We start from the raw sequence: 13,117 nt of genomic DNA on the forward strand, positions 1-13,117 counted from the left end.
TCTTCAGGCCTAATTCCTCCTGAAGAATCTGCAGTCACCCTCTTTATTTGCTCCTTCAATGCGCAATTTTCAATGAATAACTTGTTGTAATTTGCATTGAGAGTTGCATGCATGTCTTTTAATCTTAACTGCTTTTGCTCAAGGTCATTCACTGCTAATTGAGCAAACTGGACTACATGTGAGGTGATTGCCATGGCCTCTGATGCAATGGTGTCTTCAAGGGTCCTAATTACTGCATCCCCTGTCCTTTGTTGTCCTCCTTGTAGAACTAGAGGCTTCTGCACATTTGGGGCCCTTGACCATAGAGCAAAGGCCTTTAGGCCTATAATCACCCCAGACCCACGATCATCAAACTCTTTTGCAAAATTTGGGTCCTTCTGCTGCATAATTTGATCCAACAAATAGATTTTCTCAAAGTCCTAGCCCGGGACAAGAAGCATGACACTATTTCCAATCATCTCCTTGCCTTCCTCAAGGGTGCATTTGAAGCTATTCCAATCAAAATTTCTAATCTCCTCATCAGATAGGTCCTTCAATTTTTCCCTAAGCCAAAAAGATTTGAACTCGGGAGAGTTCACAAAACTGTCATCTGCTACAAAAAAAAATTGAGGCAATGATCCTTTCATCATCTACCTCTTCAACAGGGATTGTACTCGGGATAATGGCTCTATCTGAGTCACTCAAGACCTCAGCATCCTCATCTTCATGGAATGTTTCTCGAGGGGGACAAGTGGGTGGCACACTTGTATCAAAATCCACCTGAACATCTACAAAATCAAACATTTTTGCCTTTCCCTTCTCAACTCTCCTGACCTGTTCATTTGCCTGCCCAGAAGTGCTAGGAGATGTCTTCTCAACTGTCACTGTATGCCCCTTCATCTTGTATACTATAGGGGTAGGGTCTATAGGCCTCGTCTCAATTTTAACCCCTTTGTCCTTGGCATCCCTTCTTTCCATTTCCATTTTTATTATATCATCTGCCTTTCTAATCATGAAAGACATCCTGGCAAAATCAGTTTGGAACTCCCTGTAGAAACCTTCAAAATTGGGATCCTCTTGTTTCCTCTCTTGCTCAAGCCTCTTCATGAGCTCCCATTTCTTCCTGTGTTTCTCTGCTTCAGCAGATTGAGCATTTCTTATCAAATCTTCCCATTCATCAAAAGAATGAAAATAGCCCTTCTCTGACAATTTTGCATCACGCAGGATAAGCCTCTTAAGCTTTTCATCTCTTATCCCGTGATCTATCTCTTATCCCCGCGGGAATGCGCAAGATAAGAGAGCCTACCGATCTCGCCTTGAAATCCTTATCCCACGACCATCACTTAAGTAAAAGAAATCCCTTGTGGGAAAGGTCCTTTGTATCTACCTTGTTACCTCTTATCCCGCAACACCTTTGCATCAACCCATAAACATTGCAGGATAACTTTACCTTATGACTTTGAGTTGTTTCCTGTCCCGCAAACCCATCAAGGCATCTAAAAACCATCGCGGGATAAGACCCTTTTCTCTACTTCTTTTCATTTTCTTATCCCGCATGGTCACACTATATAGCGATAACTGCTATCATATCTGCGAACATTCGTTATCCTGCGCGAGCTCTTTGCTCATATGAAATGGTTGCAGGATAAAGATCCCTTTGTTATCTTTGTCTCCTTATCCCGCGGTGCTTCATCATGGCCTCAAAAGTGTCACAGGGTAAGGCTTGTTCTTTGAGCTTTGTGAATCCTTATCCCACGTGGTCGAGACCTTTCACTAAAAGGCCTGCGGGATAAACATTTTCTCTGTATTCCCTTTGACATGCTTATCTCGCACAACTATGAGACTAAAGCGAGCATTTTTAGGTAAACCATGTTAGCACGTGGAGATTAGCCGAGGGTAAAGTGACTGTGCATGGGGACCTTCCTAGGGAATTTTTACAAGGCAAAAACACAGGGACATTCTGATACTTAGGCGCATAATAAAAAAAACAGTGACAGCCTCAAGAGGCAACTCCTAGTGCAGGGGGCCAGTGAACGAACAACAAAGGACCCTTTTGATGACAACTTAAAACCAGGTCACCGATAGATATAAGTCAACTGCAGAATATAATATTGAACGGGTAAACAAATGGCAAACCTTAACAGCTCTAAAATCCTTTGTAAAAACCGTAAACCCTCAACTCCAACACATAAGCAGAGGACACATAAAGATTAATTTTAAAATCTTCCAATAGGGTCAAATTCTCTTGGATCAATAGTGGAGGCTTCATAACTTGGGCAAAAAAGAGAAAGTGGTAATAAAAATATGAGAACTCCAAAAATGTAAAATTCATCTAATTGCACGTAAAAGGATAGTTTATAATGTGAGGGTAAGTTGATAAGGTAAATACTCAACTTTTATCCAATGGCCAATAACTCATGCATAATAATCATGACATTAGAAAGTATCTAAATAACATTAATACTTCAAGTGGGATTTCTTAGGCATTATAGGTGATAGACCACATGACCCAAGGTCTGCATTATGGATGTGCGCCTCCCTCAACACAAACATACATAAAAACTAATATGACAAACTATCCCCAGCCATAATCACACAAATTTATTAACCAAAACTTCCTAAGACATTACCAAAACTAATACTAAGGTAAACCCTACTGTAACTTAGAGAATCTTTATGTTCATCAAGACTACCCTTTCTGTAATATGCACAACCTAATGAATCAAGGGAAAATAATAGACATGGTTATGTTGAAATATAAGAGACAATTTTAAAATATGTAAGCAGGTAAAGTACCCACCATAAGGCAAGATATGGTAATAGCACCACCAACTGCACTCAATTCACGAACAAGGAGCTTGTTTAGCAAATTTTGTACCTGGGAAATTACACAAGCTCAAACTATTAAAGAGATGACAGATATTTGTAAGGATGCATATTTTACTCTGCAATCAAAAGATTATCCACAGTAAAAATTATTAATGAAAATAAAAATAAGAGATGCAATACAATAAAAAGAATTTCAAAGATTCATAACAACAAAGGTATATATTACCTGCAGCATATATCCACACAAAATTACACACTAATCCCTAAATATTTCACTCTCTCAGATAAATTGTTAGTAGGGATCTGAGAAACACTGGAAGGGTTAACTAGGAGGAAAGAGACTGATGATCACTGTGGTTGAATATTGTTTTGTTGCATCTCCCAATTTACATTTGCAGGGCACCTAAATTTCCATTTTATTGGAACATATATACTGAGCTTGGAAATGCCTTATAACTTCCAAGTACTTACTGTACATTATATGATTCCTCATTACACCTATGGCCTACCAGTATTGATTTAGTATCATTAACTAGAATATAGTTATCTGATCCTACTGGCTAGATTTGGCAATTTTGATATGCTTAAGTTGTGAGATTACAATTGAGCTTGCCCATTTGATTTCCTCTCTATTCCAAAAGGTTTTTAGTCTATAATTATTAATTACATAATATATTTAAATACTACCATTTTTTGCAATGATTAGATGGACCAATAAGTGATATAAGAAGGTACAAGAATACTTTAAATTGGAAGGAATCAACAAACAGAATATTCCTTTGGTTAGGCTCCAAGCAACAGAGGTAACAGATCTACGTGAAATCATGAAAAGTATAGTTGAATGCTAGTATCAAGTCAATGTTAAATAATGAGATGTACAAGGAAATTTTGGATGACTACACCCTAAGGAAATAAAATAACACTAAATTCAGTGCCTCACACACTATTAAAACATACACAAAAGTATTTTAACATGTGAAAACAAAGTAATGACTCACTGAAAGGATTTAATAAATAGTCAAAAGGCTTAATTTGATAAGATTCATGCTTTCCCTCCAATAGAGGTATTCTCTCCTTCTAATTGATTATTTATTTCTTTCCAATTCAGTGCCCAACTACAGAAATTATTTCAACATGGACAATGTCATAGGAGTAGAAATTCGTGTTAGTTTGGGGCCCTCCAAATGAATTCAATGCAAGGTCTCACCTCATGTAAATTTATCAAGGCAACCCCTTATAAAGGTTCAAGCTCTAACTAAGTGGTTGATTTTTGCATAAATAAAGAGATAGAAAGCTATGCAGAAAAACAACTTTTCCAATGAACTAAGGGAACACTTCATCTCTAGTGGCCCCATTTACTATGAGGTCCAAGAGAGATACTACTAACCCTACAAGGACTCAAGCAACACTCTCTCTACTTTCTTTAGAACCAATGGCATATGGCTGATTACCTTTGGGAGGCCATCCTCAGGCCCCCAGGTTGATCACCTCCTTCCATGCCCATCTAGGTGACCAACAACTCTGAAGTTCTAAACAGCCATTGGACTACCACTTCATACATGGATGTGGATAGAATTGTGAGATGACGCTTTTCACAACTTATCACTTCTACTCAAATGCCCCACAACATTGCCCCTTGGCAACATGGTTTTCTTCTTTCCAACAACATAGCCTGGTTCCTTCACAACAACATGGATATAGTCCTCTCCAACTACCCCCTTCTCCCCCAAGCATAGGGGCAAACACATATTATGAGTTTCTTAATTACTACAGGAGTTACATCAGCCTTGGATGTTAGTTGATTCTTGAGGAAGTGGCTTGCTTTCTCTTAGAATCTCCCAGCTTGGCCTTCTAGTCTTAGACACTCCCCAATGAGCACTATCATATTTCCTATTGGTCCATTTACAGTGATCAATTAAGACACCAATGACTCCTCCATTTTAGGCCTAGACAAAGATATTCGATGAGACGTGTCCCCTATCTCTCTAGTTCTCAGCTTTTTCTCTATGAGGATCCTGTTCTGCATACTTGACTATTTGTATTGATTTATTGACAATGTGTTGGTGGTCTACAGCTTTATTGAACCTTTTTGGGGTTTCTTCCTCTTTGGGGCTCTCTAGGATTTTCTCTTCTTAGATCTTTCTATTGTATACTAATTTACTCTCAAGTCTCACTGACCTACTTTTGGTCACCCATGGATATTAATATAATTTCTCTCTTTCTCATTCCAAGAACTCAAAGCAGCACAATCATTCTTCAGAGAAGTTGAATGGCACCAAACCAATGAATCTGCATTCATATTAAAGGACAGACTGGTTCTCACTAATCACCTCATTACTCCTCAATGTCTAAACTAATCATTTGAAGCAAGCAAGATCATAGAGCTAGCAACTTCATAGAAACAGTTATATTCTTTGAAATTGATGAAATCATTACACAAATAGTACTTAGAATTACAAAAGGTACTGAGTTAGATTTCAGTTTGAATTACAAAAGGCATCCATAAATATCATTAGGACTTCCAAAAGTAATCAATAGATTATATTTGAAATTAAAAAATTATTTGTTAGAATATTTTTAATATTCGTAATTATGTTTTATAGTCTTTATTAAATAGTGTTTCAATCAGAGTTCCCAGACTCGCTGCGAGTCAGGCGAGTTCGCCGAGTTGGCGAGTCGAGCCAAGCTCAGCGAGTTTTGCCGACTCGCGGCTCGGACTCGGCAAGTTTTGCCCAAAACTCGCCTGACTCCTCCCAGACTCGCCGCGAGTCAGGCGAGTTCGCCGAGTTAGCGAGTCGAGCCAAGCTCGCCGAGTTAGCGAGTCGAGCCAAGCTCGGCGAGTTTTGCTGACTCGCGGCTCGGACTTGGTGAGTTTTGCCAAAACTCGCCAAGTCCGAGCTCCAGGACTCGGCCACGCGAATGGGCAATTTCAATTTTAAAAAACAAAAAAAATAAAAGCTTTTTCATTTGTTTTTTTTTTAACTTTCTCTTCCATATAACCCTAAAAGGTCTTCTAATTGTTAGTTGTGAGAAGAAGAGAGGAAAAGTGAGAGAGAGAGGAAGGAAAACAAGAGGCCATAGGTTTGCAACCAGCAAGGAAGAAGAGCATCAAGGAGACCACAAATCACATTGGGGAGGCCATAGGCTTGCATTTAGAGCATCAAGGAGTCCAAAGCAAGACTTCTCAACTCATTTGAAAGAGGTACGGTAGATTTTGCTGGTTTTTTTAGGTATGTTAATGGATTTTTTTCATTTGTTTGTTATTTTTTTTTTAGTTTAATAGTTAACTTTCCAAATCTTGAATGTTTTTAATTTTTTAGCTTAATTTCAATGAGAGAAGTAGAATAATAGCAAAGTGCAAACCCTACATTTTTTTAGAAAAAAATTGTAAACATGTATTTACAATTTTTATTTTTTTTAAAGTAGGGTTTGCTGATTTTTTTTATTAGTTTATAACTTTATTAAATTTTCTTATTGCAGCAGCCTTCACGTTTAAAAAACATTCATTTTTCACAATGCCTAAAAAGGATGAGGCTTGGAAATATACTGAAGACTTTATTGGCAGACAAAAAATTCAAACAAAATGTTTTTTTTGTAAAGAAATTAATTTTGGTGGCATCAATAGATTTAAATACCATATTGCCGGCATACCTGGCCATGATATTGAGGTATGCAAATTACAAACTCCTGAGGCAAAACGTTTCTGTTATGTCCAATTTCAAACACATGAACAAGAAAAGTTAACTAAGAAGAGGCAATTGGAAGAGTTAAGTGCTATTGGCTCCCATGCACCCACATCTGTAGGCTGTGTTGGAGAGAGTTCTTCCATGCCTCCCTTTCACCCTAGTGCTTCTACTAGTGCTAGTGCTTCTGCTAGTGCTAGTGCTTCTACTTCTACTCCTCCTAGTGGCACTATTACCTTTGGCCCTAGAGTTCGGAATTCCAGGTTGGATAGTTATTTTGTGCCGTGTAGTACTCCTGGGGCACAACCCTCGCTTGAGAGCATGGGTTGGAACAAGGAGGTTCATGATGCTGCAAGAAAACAAATTTGCAAGTTTTGGTACTTTTGCAACATTCCATTTATTGCAGCTAGGTAATTCTTTTTTATTTGATTGCTTTAAGTTTAAAAGTAAATTTATAGTTTGAAGTTGAACTCTACTTTGTCTAATCATAATCTATTTGTGACAGGTCTCCTTATTGGCAAGGCATGGTAGATTCCATAACCATTTGTGGTGCGGGGTTTAAAGCCCCTACCGATGCTGAGTGAAGTGGCCCCCTCTTGTTACAAATGGTTGAGGATATGAAAGTTGAGCTAGAGGACCACTGATAGTCTTGGAGCCAAAAGGGTTGCATCATCATGACAGATGGTTGGACGGATAGTAGGAATAGAACACTCCTAAATTTTCTTGTTTCCTGCGGAGGTGATTGATCATGATTCATTCAAATTTGTACTTCCCTAAATGCATTGAATAAATTAAATTTTGATTTGTTGAAAGTTTGAAACTATATTTTCAGGATCCACCATGTTCTTGAAGTCTATTGATGCTTCCTCACATGTGAAAAATGCCACATACTTATGTGAGGCTATTGAGGAAGTCATACAAGAGGTGGGGGAAGAAAATGTGGTGCAGGTGGTGACAGATAATGCAGCAAGTTATGTTGCTGCAGGTAAATTTTGAACTTTTCAAGTCTTGATGGAGAGGCATCTATGATTATTTAAAATTTTCTTAACACATCAAAATTTCTAATTAACTTAAAATTGCTGCAGGTAAACTTTTGATGGAGAGCCACCCGAAAATTTTTTGGTCTCCTTGTGCGACCCATTGCCTTGACCTCATGTTGGAGGATATTGGTAAACTTGAATGGGTGAAATCAATAGTTGAAAGGGCCAAAAATATTAGCAAGTTTATCTACAATCATGCATTGGTCCTTAGCATTATGAGGCAATACACGGGGCAAAAGGAGTTGGCTCGTCCTGGTATCACGAGGTTTGCCTCAAACTTCCTCACACTGAAATCCTTGATAAAATCAAAGGCAGCTTTGAGGCATATGTTTGTTGGTGAGGAGTGGACTTCCTCATCCTATGCTACGACCACTGCAGGGATAGATGTGGTAAATTGCATTTTTGATGAGCCAGGTTTTTGGACCCCCTGTGGAGAAACCATGCAAGTAAATTTATTACAATTTAACATTTAGTATCTACTATTTAGTAATTTAATTTTAATTTATTAACAATTTAACTTTGCAATTTTTCTTTTTTTAAAATTTAATTTGTGACTTAATTGTTTTTGTTTAACATTATGTGTAGGTCACTGAGCCCCTCGTAGTTCTCATACGAGTTGTTGATGGGGAGAAGCTCTCTATGGGCTATATATATGAGGGTATGGATAGGGCCAAGGAGGCCATTAGGTCCATATATGCAGGAGATGAGGATAAGTATGGCCCCATTTGGGAGATTATTGATAGGAGACGGCAGAACCAGCTTCACAGGCCCATCCATGCAGCAGCCTATTACCTCAATCCGGCATTTCGATTCCGTGATGACTTCAAGGCGGATGAGGAGGTTCTTAGTGGCCTGTATACAGTGGTTCAGAAGTTGTGTACTGATGGCACAGCCTCAAGTACAACGCTCCAGCTGGATAAATATAATAATCGAGAAGGGGCAATCTTCGCAAGCAGCATGTGCATAGAGGCTCGAACACAATTGCAGCCAGGTAGAAATATATGTAAACTTAAGATTCTTAAGTTTATGGCTTATGCATTTTAATTTTTGATTTTATAATCTAGCCTTAAAGTTGGAAATGAGTTTGATTTTTTTTTCTTTTTCGTTATTTCAGATAGATGGTGGCAAATGTTTGGGCCCTCAACCCCAAACCTTCAAAAAATTGCCATTCGTATTTTGAGTCAGCCATGCAGCGCTTCTGGATGTGAGCGTAATTGGTCCATGTTCGAGCACATCCACTCAAAGAGGCATAATAGATTGTCTGTGGAGAGGTTGAATGATCTTGTTTTTGTTCATTACAACCTCCGTCTTAGGACCAGACAGATTTTGGACACTGACTCCTCTCCGATCACTTTAGCGGAGATCGATCCAGAGTCTGAGTGGATCACTGAGTCTACTGATCCCATCTTCACTAAGGAGGACCGTGAGTGGGTTGACCAGGCAGACAAAGAGGCTGAGGCTGAGGCTGTGGCTATGGCAGAGGAGGAGGATAGAGCACGATCCGGCACAAGCACCTCACAGGCGGAGACTATGGCTTCTCAATCATCCAGGACCTACCTTAGACGCATTTGTAGGAGGCAGACAGACTACTCTGAGGCTAAGGATGAGCTAGAGCCTGAACCATAGACTTGTTTTTGTTTATAGTTATATATATGTTTGGGAACATTTGATGTCATGGATTTTATATACATTTGACAACATTTATAACTCTATATATCTATGTTTTCTATTTCCTTCAGCTACAATTTACATTTCTACGCATGTGATGGATGTATGTTTATGTATGTGATCAAATTAGCTTCTATTTGATGATGTTATAGTGTCTTTAAGCTTTATTCAATAATGGGTGCAAGAAACAAGTTTTAAATCGTTAAAAATCTATAAATTTCAAGGGTTTTTTATTTTGCCGAGTCATAGCCGAGTTGTCGCCGAGTCATAGCCGAGTCACGAGTCGAGTCGGCCTTGCCGAGTCCGAGCCGAGTTCGAGTCTAGGATCTTTGGTTTCAATGCCTCTGTTTGGGTGTGTGGATTTATACCACATGGACTATACAAAAATTGTAAAGTGATTATAACAAAAGCACAGTTATGCTGCTATGCAACTTTGATGGCACCATGTTTGATTTGTGCAAAGTGTCTTGCACCACTTCAAATGCATGTGCAACATGTGGTGGTGATGGATTAATGATCTTGGATATATCATGAACCTGAAGAGAATGTTTAAAATTATTTGGTGCCGCATCACCCACAAATTCATGTTGTAACACACAAGGCACTGTCCTTCCCAAACACCTCCAAACCAAATTGCTAAGGTACATTCACATGTATTGGCAAGCATTAATAATGTTGTTACCTGCCATGTGAGCTTGATTCAACTATTACATGTGAAGATGTTAAGCTTAACCATGAGAAGGTGAAGAGTCATGGAAGCATAATGGTTGCAACATCCATAACAGTTCTTTAGCCTTCACAAATTTATAACATATGTGCACATAAAAACTATTAGATATCACTGCATGGTTATAACATAGAAGTAGCTAGTGGAAAATAGACAGCCATCCATCTCCCTGCAGAGTATGCATGCAAAGAACAGACAAGTCAATTAGTTTCTAAGTTCCAATTCTAATATGTTCCCATCTAATCAATGTTTATAATCCATGTTTTATTGGTGGCATTGCTTCCACATATAGAACACATCTAAAGTACCACAACTAGAGTATTATGATATTATCCCGAAGATTTATCTTGCAATCCAAATCAATTTGAAATGGGATGTGATGAACTGGAATTATTACTTCGAATAAATTTATCTCCAGGCATTGATGGGGCTGAGCATTAATGATCCTCATATTGCAATAAAGTATGTAATGGACCAAACATTCTAGAACACACGATGGACTCTACCTTAAAAGTCATATTTGATGGGGTTGGCAAACATAAAATGTCCTTTAGATTTTGGATTGAGGTTTCAAAAATTAAGTGCAACTATCTCTCAAAACAAATTTATAATCTCCAAGCAAAATTATCATGGGAAAAATCACATGTAGACTAGGGTACTAGTGAGCTCATTGGGATGGTGAAGATGAATTAGTACTTGTTATGTAGCTCTGATGAATAATATATTTATGGGTGCTTATATTTATCCATCTTAGTGAGATTAGGGACATTGATTAAACATCCAAAGGAGAAGACCCTTCAATATCAAGTTTGACCAGAAAGGTGACCTTAGCATGTGCACTTATAGCTAGTGAGCCACATTGAAATTGGAGGGCAAGAAAACAACAAAGATTACATCTTTAGTGATGAAAACATCCAAATGAGAAGACCTCTCAATATGAAGTTTAGGGTATTTGAGCAGGAAACCGTTTAAAATTGAAGGGCAGGAAAACAATGCATTTCACATCCTTAGTGGAAGTAAGCCATGTGTTAAATTTTATGGAAATTTATTTAGCGTTTTGAAAATGTATCTTCCACATATACACTGCATTTACAAACATTGATTTATGAAACCTGGCAACAAGCCACTGATCTTTAAGTCATGAAATTGAAACTAAAAAATCTTATATAAAACTATGGTGTTAAATGGGGTGAAGTTATGTATGAGATGTTGACATCAACGGGGTATCCAAATTATAACCATAAATAGTGAATTTGTTTTGTAAAATGCTTTAATAATGGTATAGTTTTAACCCAAATGACAATATTAATGAAGATATATTTCATAGCTTTGACAAATACTAAAGGAAAATATAATTGATTGTGTTATGGAGCCAACGTAATACTAAAACAAAAACAGAGAAATAGGCACATAAAATGGTAACGAAATTAGGTAAATCAATTATTCTCACATGAGGTGTGCGCATGATTGACTTGAATAATAATTCTGGCATCCAAAAGACACAAGTCACCCAAGCCCAAGACAATAGCTTCCTACAATAAAAGTCCTCAAACAATGGTCAGAGAATATAAGAATCTTTACAATGCACATAGCTAAATTGCAATAAGTCATGTCTTAAAGCTATATCTTTGTGAATGTAAAGTAAAAGAATATGTACCATAGTAGTCAAATAATAATTTTCCAAAACATACCACTCCAAGTCATGCCATATGGCCACGAATGTAAATATCGGCCAAACATTAAGTAATTTCCTTTGAGATCCCCCAAGTGGAATGTACAAATACCTAAGAGGATCGAAAAGTGAAAATGTGCACGCCACCAAATGATAACCACATTATTATCTAAACTTTGAACTCGTGCTCACATTACATTCACAACTATGTGAGTCTACATTTAATACCTTACAAGCCATCTATTGTAAGATGCATGCCAACTTTTCCAAAATCCTTCAAGATCATAACAATTATTGATACAATGAGGCATGTTCTCAGGAGTTTCAATACCTCCAATCTGCAACCAAAAACTCATTCAGATTATAACTAAAGGGTGTTGATTTTGTAAGATTAACTAATAAACAAAAAACATTTATATAGCAGAAATTAAAGCAATTCCAACTTTTGTCTTGCTCAACGTTGTAGACAAGTTAACGAGAAAATCATCTAAACGCAAAGCCTTTGAAACAGGAATAAGTTTATGCACATGCAAAGGAAACTATAGTAAAAAAGAAATCAACCACCATGTGTAACACCACAATGGGCTTGGCAAAAATTGATTAACACTTGACAGAGTTATCATGTCAACACCAGAATCAAAGACAAGCTATTCAGATCCATGAAATCATTTATCCAAGTCATCTATAGTAAAGACTAAAGAATGTGGTCTTATAACAGCAATATATTGATATTCCCTTAATAAGCAAGACCTGAATTTCTTTCCTAATTGAATTCTTACTTTCGTTCTTGGAGCGATGGTAGCATCAAGCTCAGAAATTTATACCCGGGGTTCATGTTAATTTAGGCACTCACATCAATCACTAAATGCCCACAAGCTCAACAGTAATAATCAAGGCACTCAAGATCATGCAGTAGGGGTAAAATGGGCTTATGAAAAATGCAGAGTCTTTACTTGGTCGTTTGATCATTGGGCCACTCAAGCTTGCGAATTGGCATTTTTTGGCTCACTATGGTGTTTCTTCACCAAACTCATTGAATGAATGAGCTCCGAGAACTTAGGTCAACAAAGACTCTAAGCCTTATGGAGAGAATGCATGGCCAACTCCAATTCGCCTTGCCTCTTGGCTCTTGAATTTCTTGGGTGCAACTTAATAAGCTCGCTGCTGCAGATGCAAAAGTTTTATAAACTCAATTCTATCCAGCACTCTAGGTCCAAAAATTTACAAAGAGATATGAAGTACATGAAAGAGAAAAGAATCAGATAAACCCTGAGAATAATGAAACTCCGAAGTCCTAACAATTCCATAATGATGCCTTTGATTATGGATTTTTTTTTCTTATTCAAATGAATTTGCAACCCTGATTGCATATATACTAATACCAAGTATTTAGGAATACCCTTTGGGTTAGGTACAAAATATGCCAAAGAAAATCAACCGATGCCTCTCAGCAAATGAAGAACTGACAATGTTTAAATTCAAGTCAACAACTCTCATTCAAAAAAGCATGTCAGTACAA

The 13,117-nt window shown here is 37.6% G+C and overlaps 1 protein-coding gene and 1 long non-coding RNA gene across 3 annotated transcripts in view; one reads left to right on the top strand and one right to left on the bottom strand.

Moving 5' to 3' along the window:
* Positions 1 to 13,117, bottom strand: part of LOC131043381 (membrane-bound O-acyltransferase gup1) — a 189,129-nt gene that overhangs the window by 36,183 nt on the left and 139,829 nt on the right. For both annotated transcript variants that reach the window (XM_057976572.2, XM_057976571.2), the window contains exons 14-17: positions 11,827 to 11,936; positions 11,618 to 11,710; positions 11,377 to 11,458; positions 2,780 to 2,857 (exon numbers count right to left, since the gene is read on the bottom strand). In XM_057976572.2, the coding sequence (XP_057832555.2) occupies positions 2,780 to 2,857; positions 11,377 to 11,458; positions 11,618 to 11,710; positions 11,827 to 11,936 (363 nt within the window). The remainder of the gene's footprint in view (positions 1 to 2,779; positions 2,858 to 11,376; positions 11,459 to 11,617; positions 11,711 to 11,826; positions 11,937 to 13,117) is intronic.
* On the top strand, positions 7,191 to 7,596 carry LOC131874586 (uncharacterized). Its single transcript, XR_009371932.1, has 3 exons — positions 7,191 to 7,229; positions 7,324 to 7,476; positions 7,577 to 7,596. It is a non-coding gene; the product is annotated as an uncharacterized LOC131874586 (long non-coding RNA).

The sequence above is a fragment of the Cryptomeria japonica genome, chromosome 3 (genome assembly GCF_030272615.1).
Source record: "Cryptomeria japonica chromosome 3, Sugi_1.0, whole genome shotgun sequence".
NCBI lineage: Eukaryota > Viridiplantae > Streptophyta > Pinopsida > Cupressales > Cupressaceae > Cryptomeria > Cryptomeria japonica.